This window comes from Sander lucioperca, chromosome 13 (assembly GCF_008315115.2).
Source record: "Sander lucioperca isolate FBNREF2018 chromosome 13, SLUC_FBN_1.2, whole genome shotgun sequence".
NCBI lineage: Eukaryota > Metazoa > Chordata > Actinopteri > Perciformes > Percidae > Sander > Sander lucioperca.
In genome coordinates this window covers 27,035,837-27,060,474 of record NC_050185.1, presented here as the reverse complement: position 1 = coordinate 27,060,474, position 24,638 = coordinate 27,035,837, and the positions used below count along the sequence as shown (strand labels likewise).

General features: G+C 40.5%; 1 protein-coding gene and 1 long non-coding RNA gene across 6 annotated transcripts in view; one reads left to right on the top strand and one right to left on the bottom strand.

The window, feature by feature from the left end:
* Positions 1–24,638, top strand: part of LOC116063573 (complement C1q-like protein 2) — a 417,866-nt gene that overhangs the window by 33,895 nt on the left and 359,333 nt on the right. For 2 of the 5 annotated variants that reach the window (XM_035990846.1, XM_031318566.2), the window contains exons 3-6: positions 739–759; positions 1,073–1,135; positions 5,321–5,452; positions 6,474–6,837. In XM_035990846.1, coding sequence (XP_035846739.1) covers positions 739–759; positions 1,073–1,135; positions 5,321–5,452; positions 6,474–6,760 — 503 coding nt within the window. In that variant the 3' untranslated portion in view covers positions 6,761–6,837. Of the gene's footprint in view, positions 1–726; positions 783–1,062; positions 1,136–5,320; positions 5,453–6,473; positions 6,838–21,654; positions 21,697–22,550; positions 22,686–23,595; positions 24,106–24,638 lie in introns of those variants that run through there. The other 3 variants (XM_035990845.1, XM_035990848.1, XM_035990847.1) reach the window with 3 other exon arrangements.
* On the bottom strand, positions 6,634–23,942 carry LOC116063578. Its single transcript, XR_004108314.1, has 2 exons — positions 23,849–23,942; positions 6,634–6,729 (listed from the first exon to the last, which is right to left on the bottom strand). It is a non-coding gene; the product is annotated as an uncharacterized LOC116063578 (long non-coding RNA).

Here is a 24,638-nt window from a genome sequence, read left to right as displayed (position 1 = left end):
TTCTTGCTGCCGGCTACTTCTGTTGCTAAGAGATTTACATTTAGGCCTACATTTTATTTTTACTAAATAAAATCATGGTGGCCAAACACTTCCAACTTCTGGTAAATTTAGAATAAATCTACACACACAAATAGACAAAGTTTAATAAAATACATGTTTTCTTTCCACTCATCTAACCCTAACCCTGTATGAATGGTGGCACTGAAGGACAATAATTTGTAAAATGTTGTTTTGTACTTATGGGCCTCCATTGAAAGATGACATTTTAGGGAAGATAAAGAGTAGCAAAACTATAAACTGAAAAATGATCCTGCCTGTAGTGTCTCCTCTTAATGTAAATGTTTGCAACCCCTGCTGTTTTCAGCTTCTGTAACAAAAAAATGCTTTTAACTATCAAGCTCCATTAGAGATCATTTTAATAAGGGCCGACAGCGGCTAAGGCTTCAGGCCTGGTGAAAACTTTTATAAGGTGAACATGTCGTTGTTGCAAAGAGAGACTCAAAGTACAGTAGTGAAGCTGTCTCTAGAAACCACTGTTGATTTACACTGTGTTATAGCAGAAATATATTCAAATGGTCAAACTGATTAATCGATTATCAGAATAGTTGGAGATTTATTTAATAGTTGATGACTAATACACTAATCTTTGCAAGTCTAGGAAAATGTAAAAGGAAACTCAAGATGCAGTGAAAAGAAGCTGACAAAGTTTTGTCTCTGATTTTGCAGAACAAGCAACACAGCTGAAGACTGAAGTGGACAAGCTGAAGCAACAACAGCTAGGTATTGTTCTCTGATCATTTTTCTTGCTGCCGGCTGCTTCTGCTGCTGAGAGATTTATATATAAAGATTTTCAGTTTTCTGTCACAGATGAGAGAATAAACTAGAAAATATTCATATTTAACAAGCTGACATCACACAACTTTCACTGTTTTTACATAAAAAATGACTCAAACCGATTCATCGATTATCAAAATACTTTGAGATTAATTTAATAATAATGAATCCATTAATCTTTGCAGCTCTAGAGCAATGTCTAAAGATAATGTCTGTGATGTTGCAGAGCAAGCAGCACAGCTGAAGACTGAAGTGGACAAGCAGAAGGTTGAAGTGGACAAGCTGAAGCAACAACAGCTAGGTATTGTTTTCTGATCATTTTTCTTGCTGCCGGCTGCTTCTGCTGCTGTGAGATTTACAGCGAGACATTGCATTTTAACTAAATAAAATAATGGTAGCCAAACATGTCCACCTTCTGGTAAAGAGTATAAAAACTATGAACTGAAAAATGTTTCTGCCTGTAGTGTCTTTTAATTTAAATGTTTGCAACCCCTGGTGTTTTCAGCTTCTGTAACGATGAAATGCTTTTAACTGTCAACCTCCATTAGAGATCAATTAAAAATGTTATGATTTTGCCTTATTTTGGAGGATATTTTGTTTGTTATTGTTATTAATGTTATTCTGGCCTGTTCAAAAAACTTTTAGTAGCTTATTTAGAGTTCTCCATTTCACACGTTCTACATATGAACATCTTATCTTCTGAAACTGAGTCTTAAAGACGTGAAGATGATGTGTGAATAACTCTCTCTCTCTCTCTCTCTCTCTCTCTCTCTCTCTCTCTCTCTCTCTGAGTAGATGTGTGAGTGTGAGCGCTGAGTGAGTCTAAGGAGCGAGTGAGTTTCTATTGTTTTTCTGTTTATTTGGGTTTTTGTATGTGTTTATTTTGGTTGTGTAGTTGTTAGTTATTAGTTGGTCGTGGGTTTTGTTCAAGTAGTGGGGTTGTCAGCTGGGCCTCATGCCCATGGTTGGCGGCCATGCGGTGCTGGAGAAGCTGACACGCCGACATGCGATGAGGATTTCCCAGCATGTCGGATGTTCAGTGGAGGAGGCCAGCTATGCCGTAGGGGAGGTTGTCGGGTTTGACAGTGTGAAGTCTGCCTCTCGTATGAACAGCGCAGAAACGATGAGTTGGCCAAAGAGCTGTCACGCTACGACCAGCTGATGTCTCCCATTAAAATGGTTCTGCTCGGGTGCAAGTCACTGAAACTCAAACACGTAGTGTGTCACAGAAGAAAAGTCTTCATGATTTAGAAAGAGAATGCAGCTGATTCAATTTTAACTTTCAGTTTTAAAGTTGAAGGCTTCAGTTATGTTGTTTTTGTGACTTCTGATACCATGAAATGTTTTGGATGTATGGAGGAGGGTTATTTGGTCTGTTCTTGTCCGCCGTCATGGGTGCTCACGCTGGGGAATTTGATGGATATCGCTGGACCAAAACTAAACGCTACTAAATGCTACTGCTTTGGCAGCTGTTCTGGGTGTGAGAGCAGTTAGAACCATCACAAAACTGCTGGATCACTGGAAGTACAATCTGTCTGGACACAAATCGTTGGAGGAATATAATGTTGGTCTGATTACACCTCAATCTGACAATTCCTTCCCTGGTTTATGTGTCCGCCCCATTCTTGATAACTGTTGTTTTTTGGATGTAAGGCACTCTGGCCCATATTAAGACAATGTGGTGCGCCTGGGCACTATACCTCAAAGGCCCCCTGCCCCCCCACTTTTTTGATAGGACAGCTAGGTGAGTATGGGGGAAAACATGCAGGAAATCATCACAGGTTGGACTCAAACTCTAGACCACTGCGTCGAAGAATAAAGCTTTCAGTACATGTGCACCTGCTCTACCACTGATCCAACCCTGCCACTACGAAAAATATTTTTAAAGCTCATGTGGTGCCCCCCCACTGGTTGTGAATGCTTGGTGCCCCCCAGATAGGAAGCCAGTGGAGTTGTTTTAGCACTGGAGTGATGTGGTGCCAGGATTTGGAGCGGGTGATGAGTTGGGCGGCTGAGTTCTGGACCAGTTGGAGTCGGTTGATGTTGGTAGAGCTGATGCCGAGAAGAAGTGAGTTGCAGTAGTCCAGTCGGGAGGAGATGAAGGCATGAATGAGTCTTTCAGCAGTGAGGTGTGTGAGAGAGGTTATGATTTTGGTGATGTTGCGGAGGTGAAAGAAGGAGGTTTTAATGACATGACGGATGTGGGGCTCAAGGGAGAGGGTGGAGTCAAAGATCACACCAAGGTTACGGGCTTGGGGAGATGGGGAGACAATGGTGCCGTCGATGGTGAGAGTGGGGTTAGTGATTTTGCTTAGTGTGGATTTGGAGCCTATGAGGAGGAATTCTGTTTTATCGCTGTTGAGTTTGAGGAAGTTGTGTTGCATCCAGGTTTTAATAGCTGACAGACAGGAGTTGATGTGGGAGAGGGGAGGATTGTGGGGGGATTTGGTGCTGTGGTAGATCTGGGTGTCATTGGCGTAAAAAAGCAGTGCACTTTAGACATGAAAGAGGCAAAAGGGAATGCCTTTTATAAAATGATGGTACTGTGTTTAAATAAGAGTAAACTCCATGAACGGGTTGACACACCGTGGCGAGGACATCTGGGTTTCTGACCTCCAGTGGAGAGTGTTACATGGGATAGTGGCAGTTAACGCCTTTCTGTCTGTCATTAGTCCTGAGGCCTGTACTACGAAGCGAGATTTGGTGTTAACGAGCTAACTTCAGGTTCAACCCAGGGTTTTCTGTACTACGAATGTGGATTAGTTGTTATCGGGTTCAATTGCCGTGGTAACTTATCCTGAACGCCTAACCTGGTCGGGAGCAGGTTATGTTGGAGATTAGAGATCAACCGGTGTGAAAGCACCGCCTACTGACCAATCAATACTCGACTGATAACGGCGTCACCGTTCTTAGAAGATCAGCTGGAGCTCGGTGGGTGAGAGAGAGAGAGAGAGAGAGGTGCGCTCAGAAAAGTTAAAACATTTAGAGACCGACAACCCCGTTAACATTCCCTGATGGGTATATTTATGAAAGATATAGATTTGAAGCGGAGGGAATTAGCCTACATATAGGCTATTTGTCGGCTTCTTCAGCCATGTGTTGCCAATACGCACATCGGTTAGAATTATGTTTTGATATTTTTTTATTTCCTCTCTCAGCGTACCACTGCTGGGGTTGCAACTGAAATAAAAGGCTAAAGCAATGACAGTTCATGGAAAGCAAAAGTGTAATTATGGTCATATCTTGTGCCTGACTGATGGGGAAGTGACCAGTGTAGTCTAATGTAGGCTATTATAGTGGGTGTACTGTACTGTATATTGGCCAGAATCTGCCTTTGGGGAGGAGGGGGGCATATCATAGTGGGGGGTCTGGGTGTCCTCCCCCAGGGAAGTTTTAAGCATCAACGACTTCATTTCCTGCATTCTGATACACTTTTATGCAAAAAAAATAGGCTACCTTAGAAAAAAACACGGATAACAATTCAAAATCTATCAAAAATATAATCGAAAGTATGTTACGTGTCATTGGACATTTTTAAGTGGGTATATAGACATCCTGGAGCTATCACTTAGACTACACCACTGGAAGTGATATTGATAGGATAAGCGTTGTGATTTACGCAAAACAGCGTCGGCTTTTTTTGCCAGCTTTCCTTCCTGCATTTTGCCTGTTAAACCGTGTCTGTGTTCTTCATATTTATGTAGAATTATAGTTTGCTCTTCTCATGTAAAATATGCGGCTCTGGTAGATGTTTGCGATTGGTCGTGGTGCGCAAACACTGCCTCTTTTATGTGAATGCGCGCGCCGCTGGATTGGGAAGCCCTGGGCTGATTGAACTAGTTGTTAACCAGCATCGTGATACAGGTTATGCGGGGCCACGGTTGTTAGGTTTGGTGAAGCCGGATAACTGAAAGCAATCCTGGACATGTTGATCTTGATTCGTAGTACAGGCCTCTGGTGTTAGCAACAAATGTCCTTATTGTGATGAAAAAGAAACTGTGTTTCATTGTTATTCTGAGTGGCTGCGCCTGCCGCCGTTGTTCTTGTAGCTGGAGAAACTATTATATAAAGTAACGGTTCAGGTACACTAAGTTTGCTAAAAATAAATGTCAGCTGTTGAACTTCATCCTGGGCCAATCAAAGATGGCGGTGTATGTGAGCAGGAAGAGGAAGGTGGATGACTCTGTTGATATTAATGTGAATCTGCTGTTTACTCGGATGGTGAAAGCCAGAATCAGGATTGACTTTAATTATTATAAAGAGATGAAGGATGTGATCTGGGCCCATGGTGATGTGTTGAGCTCTGATGAAGGAGACCAGCTCATATCTTCTCAGGAGTTGATGTCATTTATTTAAGTGTGTATGTATGTACGTATTTATTGGACTGTAAATAACGTGATGGAACATTGATAGAATAAAGTTCCATTAAAAAATAAAAAAACTCTCTCTCTCTCTCTCTCTCTCTCTCTCTCTCTCTCTCTCTCAGTCCGACAGGTTGCGTTCTCAGCCTCTCTGGTGGCTGGAGGTGAAACAACTATTGGACCCTTTCCCACGCATACTACCCTGATCTACAAACACGTCCCCACCAACATCGGAAATGCCTACAACTCAAACACAGGTAGTTCTAATATTCTAACAATACATTTTAGGGATGCACTGATATGAACAATGAACACATGGATGAACATTTGAGTAATTCAATTTGGCTGATTACCAATATTTAGCAATATTGAAATGACAATTTCAATGATAATGATTAATGATAAGTTTCTATGATAATTATATTTTGTACGTACCGAAAAACATAAAAACACTGTGAATTTGTAAAAGTAATGTTTCTTATTGTCTTTTTTACAGAACATTTGGAAAAGCCCATCAATTATCGATTATTATTCTAAGTGTGTGACAACACTGTGGAAAGGATCCCTACAGAGATAGACCTTTATTTAAAGAGTAAGATCCTTTTAGTTTAACATGAAACAGCCACGAAATACCCATCACCATGTAAATAATCAAGACTTTTATCATCGTAAACACATTTCATTCAAAGTGGACAGAAACTAAATAAAAATCAAAAGCTGTCTCGTTTCATCTTTCCACTGTTCCAACAATCACCACTCTGGTTTGGTTGAAATAAACCCTTAATTCACCCATTTACATGTGGAGATATGCTGGCTCTATACACGCTAAAAGTCCTGATTATTTACATGGAGTCTGGTGGAAATATGGCGGCTCTATACACGCTAAAAGTCCTGATTATTTACATGGAGTCTGGTGGAAATATGCTGGCTCTATACATGCTAAAAGTCCTGATTATTTACATGGAGTCTGGTGGAAATATGCTGGCTCTATACACGCTAAAAGTCCTGATTATTTACGTGGAGTCTGGTGGGTTTGGTGATGGTGATTTTGGGGCTGTTTCATGTTAAACTAAAATGATCTTACTCTTTAACAAAAAGGTCTATCTCTGTAGGGATCCATCCTATAATGTTGTCAGACATTTAGAATTATAATCTGAGTCTCTCAGCAGCAACAACAGAACTTGTGCATCCCTAATATCCTGTTTTTCACTTATATGTTGCTGTTCAAACCTTTTTTTTTATTTTCCATTTAAAATGACAAAAACAAACGTTCAACAGGTCTTTTCACTGCTCCGCTGAGAGGAGTGTACCACTTTCAGTGGTGGGTCGGTGCACATGGTGATGGTGGCGCCCATGCTTCATCTGCCGGGTTGTTCAAGAACTCAGACCACATTTTCTTGGCATGGGAGCAACAGACGGCCCATTTTGGGACTTCCTCTAATGGTGTTACACTGTATCTGGAGGTGGGAGAAGTTGTGTCTGTTCGTCTGTGGGCTAACACTTTGGCGTTTGACAATTTGTATCACCACACCACCTTCAGTGGGCATATGTTGTTCCCCATGTAAGACAGAAACAGCAGCTCTGTGATAGTCACACAGGTTTTTGTTGTCTTAAACAAGTCTTCATAGCACTTCATTGATTTGATCTGATTTCATCTGCATCCAAATAATAATAATTAATAATTGTAGACAGGAATCTTTTTTCCTTCAAATTTTAAACTGATTGTTTCTGATTCTCTCTTGTTTCTGTCATTTTAATCAAATAAAAGTATATCATTGCAATTACATCTGTGAGCATTTCTTTAATCGGTTTGTTTCAACTTTAACTTATTGAAAGTAGATAATCAAATTCAACATCATAGCAGTATAAAGAAACAGAGAATGTTAAGCTGTTGTAACATATAAACTCTGAACTATGTCCACATGAGATTCTCTGGACATTGGACGGTTCAGTCTCACTTTCTAAACTTATATAAGTAGTTTTGGTGCCTAAATCTATCCAAACTCAACTGTGTTAATGATGTAATTTTAGGAGTTAAATCATGTCTCTAGATCAGCTATACTTGGCTGTGTATGTGTGTGTGTTGACATAAATTAGCAGTAACGATAAATCAAAAGTTAACTTCATGTCTCTAGACCCTTCAGAAAGGGTGGATACCATCAGGCTGCTGTCAGTTGTTGGTCCTCACGACGTTATAAAAACGTGTTTTTCTGTGTGTGTGTGTGTGTGTGTGGGTGTGTGTCTGTGTGTATGCGCGGATGTATGTGTGTCTGTGTGTCTGTGTGTGCTTCTCTGTGTGTCTGTGTTTGTGTGTGTGTGTGTGTGTGCGTGTGTGTGTGTGTGTGTGTGTGCTTTCCTGTGTGTCTGTGTGTGTGTGTGTGTGTTTGTGTGTGTGTGTCTCTGTGTGCTTGTCTGTGTGTGTGTGTGTGTGTGTCTCTGTGCGTGTGTGTGTGTGTGTGTGTGTGTGTGTGTCTCTGTGTGCTTGTGTGTGTGTGTTTGTGTGTGTGTGTGTGTGTCTCTGTGTGCTTGTCTGTGTGTGTGTGTGTGTGTGTGTGTGTGTGTGTGTGTGTGTGTGTGTGTGTGTGGGTGTTGTAGGTAAAAAATGTGACCGTTTGACCGTTTCTAGTCTGGCACAGAAAGGCCAGACATAATCTGACTCCAATTAAGGTCACTACACCTTACACCTTTAAATTAGAAGTGTCCGTTGACTGGTAGATCTGAAATAAAACTCGCTGGATTCAAAAGTAACAAGCTTTAGTGAAATGATATTGCAAGTAATTACATATGCATATGGACGCAGTCCTCCTTCAAGACCGTCTCCCTTCCCCGGGAACTCGTGCCCACTACTCAGACCCTCGTACTCTTCTACATTTTCTCTGCCCATCCTTGGTGGTGCTGTTACCAGTTGGATATAGTCCAGGTCATCTTGGCTCTGCTGTCCGGTCCTTCGGCCCCTTCCGTGATGTCGTGCCATGCATTAAACACATTGATTCTCACCACTCCAAGGCCAAACAGTTTGTTACTGTCTTAGATCTACAAATTGGATCCACAAAATGTTTTATGATGTTCATCTGTGTCTTTTTCTTTTCTGCAGACCTAGGAGTGATGGGAGGCCAAAATCATCCTATGACCTGAATCTTACCTTTCAGTTATTTGCAAAATACATCTTACACAGTGGCTTCACCCCCCACTCTCCCCGATCTGAGTCTTTTTAATCAGCTCAATTATTTTCCCGGTTCGGTGCCCTCCTTTCATATAGGTTAGATAGTCCTCTCATAGATACTTAGGAAGAGAAACTCCCTTTCAAACTTATCAGGTCAGATAGCTCTCTCTCTAAATATGTAACTAATATGCTAATTAAGAATGCCGGTAAAAGGAAGTACCAAAATAAAAGCTCGAGGAGGTCAGTGTGTGTTTATAGTGTCAAATAACGAATAAAAAACATCTCATCTGGGGAAATGGACTCTTGGACATGGATTATCGTGATAATAACTACCTATAATAATAAACACTTTGGAGAAACTGTATCTGAAGAGTACTTTGAGTTTTTAGTGTCACTTTTATGATGGGTGCGGGACTAATGACCTGTAGCCACTATAGCCAGCCACGAGGGGGCTCACTTTGACTGATCTGTCATGTTCGCTTGAATAAAGGCCAGCAGGAGCCTATCCCCGCCCCCTCTCGACCAGGTACGGTACTGTCGGCCATGGTCGCTCTGCGAAAATGTCCAACGAATCAGCGTTAGCCGAGAACATGGACAGAGCCGTCCTGGCGGCTATACAAAATTTTTCAACAGCAACCGCAAATCTAGAGGATCAGAGAATGAAGCCACTCATGATTTCTACACACATTTTCCACAAAATATATCCTACCGTGTGTGTCTATTTGTTTGTCTCTCTATGTGTGTGTGTGCATGTGTGTGTGTGTGTGTGTGTGTGTGTGTGCGCGTGTGTGTGTGTGAGTGTTTACAAATGTTGAGGTACTTGTACTTCTACTCCGCTACATTTCAGAGAGAAAAATTGTAATTTTTACTTTTATCCAGTTCTTCAACTTCCTGTAAATATACAGGAAATGTTTTACAATGTAACTTCATTTATTGAGACTATTGTTTACTTCATACCAAAGAATTCTTTCAGTGATAATAAGTAATCCTTTGCCCAAAGATCATCTTTACACTCAGGACTGAGAAACATTCAGACACACTCTTATTCTATCTTCATGTTTTTATTTCTCTCATTCCCATAAAATCAGATGTGACGTCATGAGAGTCATCACAACAGTGAAGTAACATTCAAACACACAGACAGACAGATATAAGCTATAAAAGCCCAAATTAGAGAGATTTCTTGATGTGTTGATGGCTGCAGATGGCCAGAGGTTTTTAGAAGATGTCCAAGAGAAAGCAGCAGCACATAGAGGCTAAGCAGCCGGCCAGACACAAGCTCTTAGAGTCACCGCTGCTGCCACGGCTCAGATCGTCCACGAATACTGAGAGAGAGAGAGAGAGAGAGACACAACTGGTTACAACTTTAGGCCAATTCATGCTTCAGGGCCCTATTTTAATGATCTAGGCGCACGGCGTGAAGAGCCTGGTGCAGGTGCGTTTAGGGCGTGTCCAAATCCACTTTTGCTAGTTTTTAGCTGGTGGTCTAGATGGTTCTAAAGGGTTGTACTTAGTGTCTTCATTCATCAGAGGGGTGTTTTGGGCGTATCATGCAATAAACCAATCAGAGATCATCTTCCATTCCCTTTGAAAGCCAGGCGCGTTTGGACCTTGGAGCATTGCTATTATGTTGGAGGATTTGCACCGTAATATTTTTATTTGTAATCTTCTGCATGTGTGTGTGCTGCTGTGCGTCCCTGTGTGTGTGTGTGTGTGTGTGTGTGTGTGTGTGTGTGCTGCTGTGTGTCCCTGTGTGTGTAACAAGCATTGTGTGAGTGCGCTGTGCACGAGTCTAGGAGCATTTTACTAATGCTCTGTTAAAATAACAATGAAATGCTGCGTTATTGACTTTAGACCAGGTTTTGGTTGGTCAATGGTATGATCACTTCCCACTGCCTCAAGATAGCAATACTCCCAGAATGCACCTGAACACACCTCCCTGTAAGACCAGCACGCCCAGAATGCACCTGAACACACCTCCCTGTAAGACCAGCACACCCAGAATGCACCTGAACACACCTCCTTGTAAGACCAGCACGTCCATGGGCCACAGATGCGTTCAGGTGCATTTGCTATTTAAACGACGTCGGCGCTGGACGGGAAACTGACAACTGCATCAGTCTTGAACTAGCAAAGACACTTGGGTCGGGCTTTGCGCTGCGGCGGGTGCAAGATAGGACCCGAAGAGATAATTGTAGACAGGAATCTTGTTCCTTCAAATATAAAGTGATTAATGTTTCTGATTCTCTCTTGTTTCTGTCATTTTAGTTAAAGAATAAACAAATATAATTGCAATTATACCTGTGAGCATTTCTTTATTGTTCTTGTTTCAACTTTAAGTTATTGAAAGCAGATAATCAAATTCAACATCATAGCAGTAGGCTATAAAGAAACAGAGAATGAAAAATCATGGACTTTTGAGCCCCAGACCAGCCCACCACTCCTTGTACTCCCCATCAACACATGTACATACCAGCCCATAATACTGCCACTAAGCTGAGTGGTAAGTAAGATAGTATGATAATGTCTCACTGAGTCTAAAAGGCTGCCTGGCTCTTGATGTCAGGATGGATAAAGGTTGAGGGTGGAGCCTGGCTGTCATTAAGATGTCTTGTACAGTAAACAAGTGACAAGTCTGTACGTTTTGTACACAGTATGCAACTTTTGTTATAGTGGATAAATCAGAAAGCTATAGTACTATGTTTGCACGTCCCTTAGCTTGCTAATACATAACTAACAGTAGCTTACTAACAGCTAACTTGTCCTCTTTGGTAGACTAAGGGTGCTACAATAATCATGCTTAAACCTCATGTTTTTACCTAGCTTCAGACACTTTGTTGGTGTTCCAGGCAAGTTAATTGTTGGTAAGCGAATGTTAGCTATGTTAAATTATTACTTTTTATTAACCACAAGGGGGGGCTATTGACCTTTAGCAGGTTCTGAAACCAGAACACAACAAATGTTGAGGAGAACTCAGTTTACCTCCTGACACCTGAAGAGAGGCTGTTCATGTCCCGGAAGAAGTTAAGGAGAAAAGTTACACTTTAGTTAAGAAACATTTAAGAAAGTGTTTTAATAAAGATGACTACAAGTCAGAATATTCTTTAGGCAATTCTTTTTTTAATTATTTTTTTAGATTATGTGCAGACATGGTGCAATACATGTTTCAGCAGCTACCAAGTAAAACTGGAGTCTATTCAAATATTGTTTTGCAGGAAACTACGTTTAGATGTATATAATATTCCAGTTTTTGCACTTATTTAAAAATATTTTTTTTTTGGGCATTTTTACATTCATTTTCAAAGGACAGATGAAGACATGAGAGGGGAGAGAGAGGGGGAATGACATGCAGCAAAGGGCCGCATATCGGAGTCAAACCCCCGGCCACTAAATCAAGGAGCAAACCTCTTCATACGTTCCAGCGGATTCGATGAGCATAAAAGATAAGCTAGCTGCTATATGACCACTCTGAGTCAGACTGACTGTATCGTATTGACTTATGGCTCAAACACGCAGGTCTGTTCCGGGATTATCACGCTTGATGGTTCCATGGAGGTCCGTGATATGATCTCTTTCATTGCCGGATGTGTCTGAGATGTGAAATATAAGTATTGGTTGAAGATAGCTATAGTTTTGCAGTCCATGGACAGAAGCGGGGACATTCTTCTTGCATGCAGTGTCAGCTGTTTCAGGGTTTTCTTCAAGGGCAATTGATGCTTTCCATAATAAGATTTACTGTTGAAACTTGTGCAATGTCTTTAGTAGAGATGGTCTGATACCGATACTAGTATCGGTATCGGCTTTCAGATATCATGGCTTTCAAACGAGCACAGTGGCAGTTGGTCAAGGCCACACCCCCACTCTACACCTTGCCCCCCCCCCTATCCTCCTCAATAGGTACAGACACAGAAATGGCACATACTAAGGAAATTTCATTGTGGGACTGGCTCTAGTGGCTGTAATTCTGCACCAAGGCTGAATTTCAGGAAAGGGACTTCAGATACAGTATTAGGGGACCACTAAGGCCTATATAAAGAGACTTTGGATACGGTATTAGGGGACCACTAAGTTCTATATAAAAGAGACTTCAGATACAGTGTTAGGGGACCACTAAGGTCTATATAAAAGAGACTTTAGATACAGTATTACGGGACCACTAAGGTCTATATAAACAAGACTTCAGATACAGTATTAGGGGACCACTAAGGCCTATATAAAAGAGACTTCAGATACAGTTTTAGGGGACCACTAAGGTCTATATAAAAGAGACTTCAGATACAGTATTAGGGGACCACTAAGGTCTATATAAAAGAGACTTCAGATACAGTATTAGGGGACCACTAAGGCCTATATAAAAGAGACTTCAGATACAGTATTAGGGGACAACTAAGGTTTATATAAAAGAGACTTCAGATACAGTATTAGAGGACCACTAAGGTCTATATAAAAGAGACTTCAGATACAGTATTAGGGGACCACTAAGGTCTATATAAAAGAGACTTCAGATGCAGTATTAGGGGACCACTAAGGCCTATACAAAAGAGACTTCAGATACAGTATTAGGGGACCACTAAGGTCTATATAAAAGAGACTTCAGATACAGTATTAGGGGACCACTAAGGCCTATACAAAAGAGACTTCAGATACAGTATTAGGGGACCACTAAGGCCTATATAAAAAGACTTCAGATACAGTATTAGGGGACCACTAAGGTCTATATAAAAGCATCAAAAGAGCCCCATGTCATGGGACCTTTAAGCCTCATAAGAAGCTAACAGCATGGATTTCATTAAAGCAGATTTTTTCCTTGTATGACAACTTTAAACAACTCATAATTTCACACCACTTGCACCCCTTAAGTGTTATAATGGTTCATTGATTTGTTGTATTCATCCTTTAATAATGCATCATTGTGTACCACTATTTCACAGCTGCACACCATACTTTGCATCCATTTTCAGATTTCCAGATGGTCTGAGCGACCACATGTGGCTTCTGGCTCATAAGGTCGGTGGGATGCGGCTGCAGGAGGACTTTACTTTACATGAACGGGCAACCAGACACAGGCACGCAGCCAGAAGAGAATAATGCCGAGCACCCGATCATACGTTTATAGATAAATATCGACCAATAATAATCAGCAGTTGATCAATCGGGGCATCTCTAATTCAAACCATTCATATTTTAGAAATTGCTTTATAATAAATTGTAGTTAGAGTGGTTTTATGTTATGAAAGCTACCTAAACTGAGTAAATGTCTTTCTGTTAAATGCATCAATGCCTACCTGAGTTTGTTTTGTGTGACTGTTATATCATTGGCACAAGACATGTTTCAGCAGCTAACAAGTTAAACTGGAATCTATTCAAATATTTGTTTTTCAGAAATGGTGTGGTCATTGGAGCATCTTCTAGCTTATATTTCCCAGTACAGTAGGTGTGTCTCAATATCTTTTGAAAGATACTCCTAACCCATTTAAACAGTCAACACTGCACCTTAGATTTCATTAAGGTGGGTATGTTTTTAGTGTTTACTCTGTACCATTTATATTTTATTGTAGGTATGTATGTTATCAACCTGTAACTTTGTTGCCTTCTTGGCCAGGACGGATGTTATGTCCACAAATGGATTACATGGATGAATGGACTGCATGAAGAGCAAACAAAAGAATGAGTGATAAACATCGTCAAATGTACTGTAACAAGACAAGCAGGCAGAGACGACCTGATCTCTCCATCTTTCTGTTTAGTTTCATGTTATCTGAGGACAAACTTCCTTGTTGAAAGCAATCATCCAGAAACAGGATCTGTTACAGGACACCTGAGGAGGTGAGGAGAGGTAAAAAGCAGCGCGAGAGGGAAAGCGGATTCGAGGAGGGTAAAAGAGAAGCTCGCTGCTAAATGACCACTCTGAGTCAGACTGACTGTATCGTATTGACTTATGGCTCAAACACGCAGGCCTGTTCCGGGATTATCATGCTTGATGGTTGCATGGAGGTCCGTGATATGATCTCTTTCATTGCCGGATGTGTCTGAGATGTGAAATATAAGTATTGGTTGAAGATAGCTATAGTTTTGCAGTCCATGGACAGAAGCGGGGACATTCTTCTTGCATGCAGTGTCAGCTGTTTCAGGGTTTTCTTCAAGGACAATTGATGCTTTCTATAATAAGATTTACTGTTGAAACTTGTTTAATGTCTTTAGTAGAGATGGTCTGATACCGATACTAGTATTGGTATCGGCTTTCAGACATCATGGCTTTCAAACGAGCACAGTGGCAGTTGGTCAAGGCCACACCTCCACTCTACACCCTGCCCCCCCCCCCCCCCTCCCCCCTCCCCCCTTTTCACCTCCTCAATAGGTACAGACACAGAAATGGCACATACTAAGGAAATTTCATTGTGGGACTGGCTCTAGTGGTTGTAATTCTGTACCAAGGCTGAATTTCAGGAAAGGGACTTCAGATTTGGTATTAGGGGACCACTAAGGTCTATATAAAGAGACTTCAGATACAGTATTAGGGGACCACTAAGGCCTATATAAAAGAGACTTCAGATACAGTATTAGGGGACCACTAAGGCCTATATAAAAGAGACTTCAGATACAGTATTAGGGGACCACTAAGGTCTATATAAAAGAGACTTCAGATACAGTTTTAGGGGACCACTAAGGTCTATATAAAAGAGACTTCAGATACAGTATTAGGGGATCACTAAGGTCTATATAAAAGAGACTTCAGATACAGTATTAGGGGACCACTAAGGTCTATATAAAAGAGACTTCAGATACAGTATTAGGGGACCACTAAGGTCTATATAAAGAGACTTCAGATACAGTATTAGGGGACCACTAAGGTCTATATAAAAGAGACTTCAGATACAGTATTAGGGGACCACTAAGGTCTATACAAAAGCATCAAAAGAGCCCCATGTCATGGGACCTTTAAGACTCATAAGAAGCTAACAGCATGGATTTCATTAAAGCAGATATTTTTCCTTGTATGTCAACTTTAAACAGCTCATAATGTCACACCACTTGCACCCCTTAAGTGTTATAATGGTTCATTGATTTGTTGTATTCATCCTTTAATAATGCATCATTGTGTACCACTATTTCACAGCTGCACATCATACTTTGCATCCATTTTCAGATTTCCAGATGGTCTGAGCAACCACATGTGGCTTCTGGCTCATAAGGTCGGTGGGATGCGGTTGCGGGAGGACTTTACTTTACATGAACGGGCAACCAGACACAGGCACGCAGCCAGAAGAGAATAATGCCGAGCACCCGATCATACGTTTATAGCTAAATATCAACCAATAATAATCAGCAGTTGATCAATCGGGGCATCTCTAATTCAAACCATTCATATTTTAGAAATTGCTTTTTAATAAGTTGTAGTTAGAGTGGTTTTATGTTATGAAAGCTACCTAAACCGAGTAAATGTCTTTCTGTTAAATGCATCAATGCCTACCTGAGTTTGTTTTGTGTGACTGTTATATCATAGGTACAAGACATGTTTCAGCAGCTACCAAGTTAAACTTTAATCTATTCAAATATTTGTTTTGCAGAAATGGTGTGGTCATTGGAGCATCTTCTAGCTTATATTTCCCAGTACAGTAGGTGTGTCTCAATATCTGTGGAAAGATACTCCTAACACATTTAAAGAGTAACCATTGCACCTTAGATTTCATTAAGGTGGATATGTTTTTAGTGTTTACTCTGTACCATTTATATTTTATTGTATGTATGTATGTTATCAACCTGTAACTTTGCTGCCTTCTTGGCCAGGACACCATTGATATATAAAGGTCAAATATAAAATAAATTAAAGCTGCAAGCAGCGTTAGACGGGCCCTCACACCTCCTATCGCGTCAGGGTAACTGGCGAAACCAAGGTGAAACATCAGACTCACCCATCCACCACCCCAACCTGTGTCCTGATGCAGAGCTCCAGTCTTTAATACTACTCCCTACCATCATTCTACGTTATCTTCCAGCAACGTGGTCCAGCAGTGGTGACTCTGTGAGCCCAGTGCATCTCATACAGACGCTCAAGGGTGCTTTGTGAGTCCCTATCAGACTGGGGGCCACTGACCAAGCTGTCGTATTTGACAAGTTAAGAGTGAGAACTGCTTGAGAATGTCAGATATTACTGCAAAACAGACAAACTTTCTTACAAAATAGATACTTTTTTTCACTAGTAATTGTTTACATCATTATCATCATCTGGAGGGCATTGTGTACACCATTTATCCATCTCAGGGTATGTCCACAAATGGATTACATGGATGAAAGAACTGCATGAAGAGCAAACAAAAGAATGAATGATAAACATCGTCAAATGTACTGTAACAACACAAGCAGGCAGAGACAACCTGATCTCTCCATCTTTCTGTTTAGTTTCATGCTGTCTGAGGACAAACTTCCTTGTTGAAAGCAATCATCCAGAAAACAGGATCTGTTACAGGACACCTGAGGAGGTGAGGAGAGGTAAACAGCAGCGGGAGAGGGAAAGTGGATTCGAGGAGGGTAAAAGAGAAGCTCGCTGCTATATGACCACTCTGAGTCAGACTGACTGTATCGTATTGACTTATGGCTCAAACACGCAGGTCTGTTCTGGGATTATCACGCTTGATGGTTGCATGGAGGTCCGTGATATGATCTCTTTCATTGCCGGATGTGTCTGAGATGTGAAATATAAGTATTGGTTGAAGATAGCTATAGTTTTACAGTCTATGGATAGAAGCGGGGGCATTCTTCTTGCATGCAGTGTCAGCTGTTTCAGGGTTTTCTTCAAGGACAATTGATGCTTTCCATAATAAGATTTACTGTTGAAACTTGTGCAATGTCTTTAGTAGAGATGGTCTGATACCGATACTAGTATTGGTATCGGCTTTCAGACATCATGGCTTTCAAACGAGCACAGTGGCAGTTGGTCACCTCCACTCTACACCCTAGTGGTCCCCTAATACTGTATCTGAAGTCTCTTTTATATAGACCTTAGTGGTCCCCTAATACTGTATCTGAAGTCTCTTTTATATAGGCCTTAGTGGTCCCCTAATACTGTATATGAAGTCTCCTTTATATAGGCCTTAGTGGTCCCCTAATACTGTATCTGAAGTATATTTTATATAGACCTTAGTGGTCCCCTAATACTGTATCTGAAGTCTCTTTTATATAGACCTTAGTGGTCCCCTAATACTGTATCTGAAGTCTCTTTCCCGAAATTCAGCCTTGGTGCAGAATTACAGCCACTAGAGCCAGTCCCACAATGAGCTTTCCTTAGGATGTGCCATTTCTGGCAACAAACAACGATAAACCTTTAAAGCCCAGGAAAGAATTTGCTTGTATGATTTGTTGTGTTACCACTGTATCTTATAGCCTTTTTACCCAGATTGAGACGCATATCCCCACATGTCCAAAGAATGCTTCTAAAACCTGAATAATACCGGCATATCCCACATGCCTTAAAGGGGTGATAGAAAGAAAAAACAAGTTTACCTTGTCATAGTTGAATAACATCAGTTCGGTGGGTAAAATAGGCATACAGAGAGCCTCACATTCCCATTTACTACTAGCCTGGTTGACAGCAGACCCTTCTCAGTTATAACTGAGAGTGGGGGGTCTGGGAAAGGTTCATTGACAGTTCATTTCCAAAGGGGCGTCACCAATGGACGCCCCTCAAATGCCTCTGGGCGCATTGGATAGTCCAACCAATCAGACCAACGATCCGGGTGACGCTGCTCTTCGGTAGCCATCATGTTGAATGTAAACAAAAAGCTGCTCGCCGTTGCTGCTCGCCGTTGCTGCTCGCCGTTGCTGCTCGCCGTTGCTGCGCTACCGTCGGCGCGTAAAACCCACCTCAACGGTTGTGATTAGTGTAAAGCCCGCCTCAGCGGTTGTGATTGGTGCCTCGATTTTGGGGACATTGGAAATGGGTTTGAATGAGTTCTTTGCCAGACTGACTTGCAGAGCAAATCTCAAATTTGCCGGAAGTCCGTCAGGGTTTACCCAGGCTAATTGACTCCCCTTTCCTCTGCAAATCTCACAATTTGAAACTGCGTCTGAAAACGGGCGAATCCCAACGAAGCTAATAGTTGACGTCAACTCGGTGGCTGTACCTTAATTGGCTCTGGTCTCTACCTTTGTCACACCCTAAAATTTGCATACAGACCACTGGTCTGAGACCAGCTGGTGACTGAACGAAGGTCACGCAGATCTCACACACTAGTTTAGCTGCGAGCTGCGCTGTGTACTATCACAGGAATTAGAAAGAAGAAAGTTTCAAGGATATTGAAAATGAACCACGGTCGTAAATGCAGCGTTCCAGGCTGAACAAAGGAATACTGGCCCATGTGTGTACATGCACACACAGAGAAAAGTGTTTAGAATGAGTAGATATCGGACAACGGAGCGGACTTGTGGATCTTTTCTTGCCTGCCATTCCTCTTGGAACTTCACACACAGTTCATGGCCAGTAGAAAGGCTTCCAGTCTGATACTCCTGGGTCTCCTGTGATGCTGCTCTTCCCGGAGCTATATTCAGGAGGTATGGAGATGTTGTTGCTGGAGAAGAAAAGGGATCACATGAGTCTGTAATAGCATTGATCAAGGCATCCCTATGGTGTCTGTCGATCTGTATTCTGCTGGGCTGAAGCTGTGCAGCTGGCTGTTCCTCTGCCTCCATTCCTGTCAGACTCGGCAACTCTCATTCATTCATTCGCTTTAAGGTGGTTTCTGCAGCCATACCCGACTCTGTTGCTGTGCTATGTGTTAGTTATTCCATCATGACATCATGTTATCTGACAAATAACACCTCCTTTCTTCCCCTGCTCTTCCTCTCTTCTTTCTCTACTCCTCTCATTACCTCCTTTCTTCCTCTCCTCCTCTCCTTTCTTCTCCTCTTCCTATCTTATGCTCCTCCTGTGTGTGTGTGTGTGTGTGTGTGTGTGTGTGTGTGCATGTGCGTGCATTTGTACATGTGTCTGTGTCAGTTGATTGAGATTACCTAATCTGACACATTTCCTACTTTTCAGACTCATTCATTCTCCTTCATCATCCAACTTGAAGCCAGCAATCCCATTAAGCATCATCTTAAAATCAACTACAAATGTTATATCATTATATTCCACATTTTTCAAAAAATCTAGGTATTATTCCACTTTTCAAAGACATATATGCTAATTAAACCCATTCCCACTTTTTCAACTACTCTCTCTACTTCATCTTCTTCTTACAACAATCAAGCCAGCAATCCAATGTAGCATCAGCCTTTCAACAAACAGCATTCACACCGCAATTTCTTCAGAAATTACATTGTCTAAGCAATTCTTTGTGTCTAACACAAAGGCAAATGACTTGTTTTGAGGTCAGGGAGCTTGTTGTAACCACGGAGTTATGGTCATTTGAATGGATCATGTTGCTGTTGTAAAAATAATACCTTAAATATGAATAAAATAGAATATATGTTTGCATTCCACTTGGGTTTGTGCATATATAATGTACAGGCATTCTGTTCTATTCAAACCATAGTAGTGGAGTTGCTGTGCGCTGTAGCCTGTGCCTCAGACACGTCAGCTAAATTGACGAATTAAACAGCTTGAATCGTATGGCCCTGCAGACAGCACATACACAGCGGTGAATTTATCTCCATGACACCAAATGTCTCTGCCACAACCTTGTATTCTGCACAGGTGGCCAACTTGTACAATTCTACCTTCCTCCATTTAGCCAAAGAATTTAATTTCTAAACTTTTTGATTTAGCAAAACGGTTTGCAATCTACAACCATGCATAACGTTAACTTGTGACCAACGTACGCTTTGCGTAGTCTAGTTTATTCACTCTAAACCAGTTGATGGAAACGCTTCTAATTCACATTTTCTATTTTTTATCCTTTTTGCGACATTTTAAAAAAATTGCTTATAATTTGCTTGATTATATGGAAACATGACTAATGTCATAATCAATCAGGACTGCCGCTTTCTTCTGACTTCCGGTACCACCATGATGCCAGGCGAGGGGCATGGACTATGTTGTGTTCAATATACCATCGAATGTCCGAATTTCTGGATTCCCAGCCGGAAACTATTTATTTATCTATGGCATAGACTGTATAAAACAGATCTATGATCGGAAATGTATCTGAAAAGATATGTTATTTGCTCTATGAAAGACATTGACAAAGACGAAAACTAATTATTAGATCATTTTATTTTAGTTAGAATTACAAACAGACATTACAATTTTAGTTAGTTATCGTTTTTTTGTAATGCCTCGTTTTTATATTTATTTCAGTTAACGACAATGTTTTTTCCCTCCTAGATTTCGTTAACAATTATAACCTTGGTCAATATACAAACACATGGGAAGATAGGGCCAAGTGTAAAGGTACCCTTTAACAATGTAATCATAGATCATCAATGTGTTCATCTTCTCTGGGAAATCTTCTGTGATATGGGGAAGAAGTGGTTACACCCTTGTTCAGCAAACTGACGATTACACATCATGTGTGACAATGTAAATTAACAATTCAACATCTGTGACATCCTTTTTGCTTCTTTTTTTCTGAAGGGCTTCTATATAAAGCTCACACAGGTTAACAGACGGCCCAGTTCATCAGTAAGCTGCCAGTGTGAGGATGAAGATCTCTGTGAGTTTTACGCTGTTGCTGATGCTCGGCTCTGTCCCCGCAAGTGAAAGTAATGAATGCCAGCGGGCTTTTCCAGAAGACATCTACGCTGCACTGAGAGAGATGACCGCCTCGTTGGTTCAACTGAAGGCTGACATGGCTACAGGTACAGTAATGATCTGTTTTACATCGTGTCATAGCAGTTCAGAAATATCCAAAAGGATAGAAATAAGTATTTTTCTATGTATTGGAGTAAAGTAAACTACCGAATATTTTCATTGTGGATTAATGTGTGTAATATCTTCTGGATGAATGGATGAGTTGTTCTGTCTCTAAAATGTTGATCAGTGTTTCCCAAAAAGCCCAAGATGACGTCCTCAAATGTCTTGTTTTGTCCAAAACTCAAAGATATTCAGTTTCCTGTCACAGAGGAGAGAAGAAACTCCTTGTAAAATATTCACATTTAACAAGTTGACATCACACAACTTTCACTGTTTTTTCATTAAAAATGAAAAAACAGATTCATTGATTATCAAAATAGTTTGAGATTAATTTAATAGTTGACAACTCATGATTTATGCAGCTCTAAAGCAATGTCCAAAGAAACTGAAGTTGCAGTAAAATGAAGCTGACAAAGAAACTGTCTCTGATTTTGCAGGTCAAGCACAGCTGAAGTCTGAAGTGGACAAGCTGAAGAAACAACTTCAAGGTATTGTTCTCTGATCATTTTTCTTGCTGCCGGCTGCTTCTGCTGCTGAGAGATTTACAGAGAGACATTTAATATTTACTAAATAAAATAATGGTGGCCAAACATCCAACTTCTGGTAAAGAGTATAAAAACTACTAACTGAAAAATGTTTCTGTCTGTAGTGTCTCCTCTTAATTTAAATGTTAACAACCCCTGCTGCTTTCAGCTTTTGTAAAGATGAAATGCTTTTAACTGTCAACCTCCATTAGAGATCAATTACATTTTTTATGGTTTTGCCTTTTTTTGGAGGATATTTTGTTTGTTATTGTTATTAATGTTATTCTGGCCCTTTAAAAAAACTTTTAGTAGCTTATTTAGAGTTCTCCATTTCTCACGTTCTTCATATGAACATCTTATCTTCTGGAACTGAGTCTTAAAGACGTGAAGATGATGTGTGAATAAACTGAAACTGAACTGAATATATTTACAGAGAAGGGATAACATTTTGACACCTATACATTTTGACTTAGTTCTGATTATGTATGATCCTAAAATAAAACATTTTCAAAAGACAATTAAATATTCTGTTTCTATTTTAAACATGTCCTGCTTTCTGATATACTAAACCTTGTTAGAAATTTTGTAATTAAACACTTTTACATTACATAGGACTTAATTACCATGATTTTTAAAATAACATTGCTCTCTCTCTCTTTCTTTCTCTCTCTCACTCTCATTCTCTTTCTCACTCTCTCTCTCTCTGTCTCTCTCTTTCTCACTCTCTCTCTCTCTCTGTCTCTCTCTTTCTCTTTCTCTCTCTCTCTCTCTCTCTCTCTCTCTCTCTCTCTCTCTGTCTCTCTCTCTCTCTCTCTCAGTCCGACAGGTTGCGTTCTCAGCCTCTCTGCTGGCGGGAGGCCAAGTAGCATATGTTGGACCCTTTTCCGCGCACACTACCCTGATCTTCAAAAACGTTGTCACCAACATCGGAAATGCCTACAACCCAACCACAGGTAGTTCTAATATTCTAACAATACATTTTAGGGATGAACCGATATGATCAATGAACACATGGATGAACATTTGAGTAATTAAATTTGGCCGATTACCAATATTTAGCAATATCAAAATGATCTTTATTAAACAAGTTTCTATGATAATTATATTTTGCGTATACTGAATAACACATGTAAACACTGTATTATAGTAATGTCTTTCTTTTTTGCAAAACATTTGGAAAAGCCCATAAATCATACACTATTACAGGCTTCCCTACAGAGATAGACCTTTTAGTTAAAGAGTAAGATCCTTTTAGTTTAACATGGAACAGCCCCGAAATCACCATCACCAAACTCCACCAGACTCCATGTAAATAATCAGGACTTTTAGCGTGTATAGAGCAAGCATATCTCCACATGTAAATGGGTGAATTAAGGGTTTATTTCAACCAAACCAGAGTGGTGATTGTTGGAACAGTGGAAAGATGAACCAAGACGGCTTTTGTTTTATTTAGTTTCTGTCCACTTTGAATGAAGTGTGTTTTACGATGATAAAAGTCCTGATTATTTACATGGAGTCTGGTGGGTTTGGTGATGGTGATTTCGGGGCTGTTTCATGTTAAACTAAAAGGATCTTACTCTTTAACTAAGAGGTCTATCTCTGTAGGGATCCATCCCATAATGTAGTCAGACACTTAGAATAATAATCTGAGTCTGTCAGCAGCAACAACAGAACTTTTAGTGACTCTAACTGCTGCTGAACATTAGTCCTGTAGGGTTACATTACAGCTTGGTTCTGGTTTAATACTGGACCAGTTTCAGAGATGTGATATATTGTGCATCCCTAATATATTTCACTTGTATGTCGCTGTTCAAATTTTGTTTTCGTTTTCCATTTAAAATGACAAAAACAAACATCCAACAGGTGTGTTCACTGCCCCGGTGAGAGGAGCGTACCACTTTGAGTGGACGGTCAGTACACCTGCAGACAACAGCCACGCTTCAGGTGCTGTGTTGGTCAAGAACTCAGAGAATGTTTTCTTGGCATATGAGGATCAGGCGACCGGTTCTATGACTTCTTCTAAAGCTGTTGCGCTGTTCCTGGATGTGGGAGACGTTGTGTTTGTGCGTGTGTGGGCTAACACTAGGGCATATGACGATCCAGGTCACCACACCACCTTCAGTGGTCATCTGCTGTTCACCATGTAAGACAGAATCAGCAGCTCTGTGATAGTCACACAGGTTGTTGTTGTCTTAAACTAGTCTTCATAGTACTTCATTGATTTAAACTGATTTTCATCTGCATCCAAATGATAATAAGTAATAATTGTAGACAGGAGTATTTTCTTCCTTCAAATATAAACTGATTCATGTTTCTGATTCTCTCTTGTTTCTGTCATTTTAATTAAATAATAAACATATATCATTGCAATTACATGTGTGAGCATTTCTTTAATCTGTTTGTTTCAACGTTAACTTATTGAAAGCAGATACTCAAATTCAACATCATAGCAGTATAAAGAAACAGAGAATGTTGAGCTGTTGTAACAACACAGTCTCACTCCCTACTCGTCAAATGTCTGACGTATGGTCAAGGAACCCTGGCGTTAATTCTCAACGCTAGGGGGTTACCCGTCGCGTTATTTTTCGACGAGGGAGTCCGTCAGATAGACATTCATGTTAATCCCTCACCGTCAGATATCGACAAAAGAAAAAACACGCCCCCTTAACTCGAAATCTCTGACCGTTTTATTAGTGGTATTTTTAGCCCAATAACAGCTGTTTTAATCAACATTATTCACCAGATATTATCATGGTTTATATGTATTTCTTTTAATGTTATTATTTCTGTCTATTTCGGCCAGGGAAGCTGGATTGTTTGTTTATTTATATTTTTTAAACTATAACGCTACATCTATCAACATTTATTTAGATGTTATCATAGTATACATTTTTTTATTTTAATAA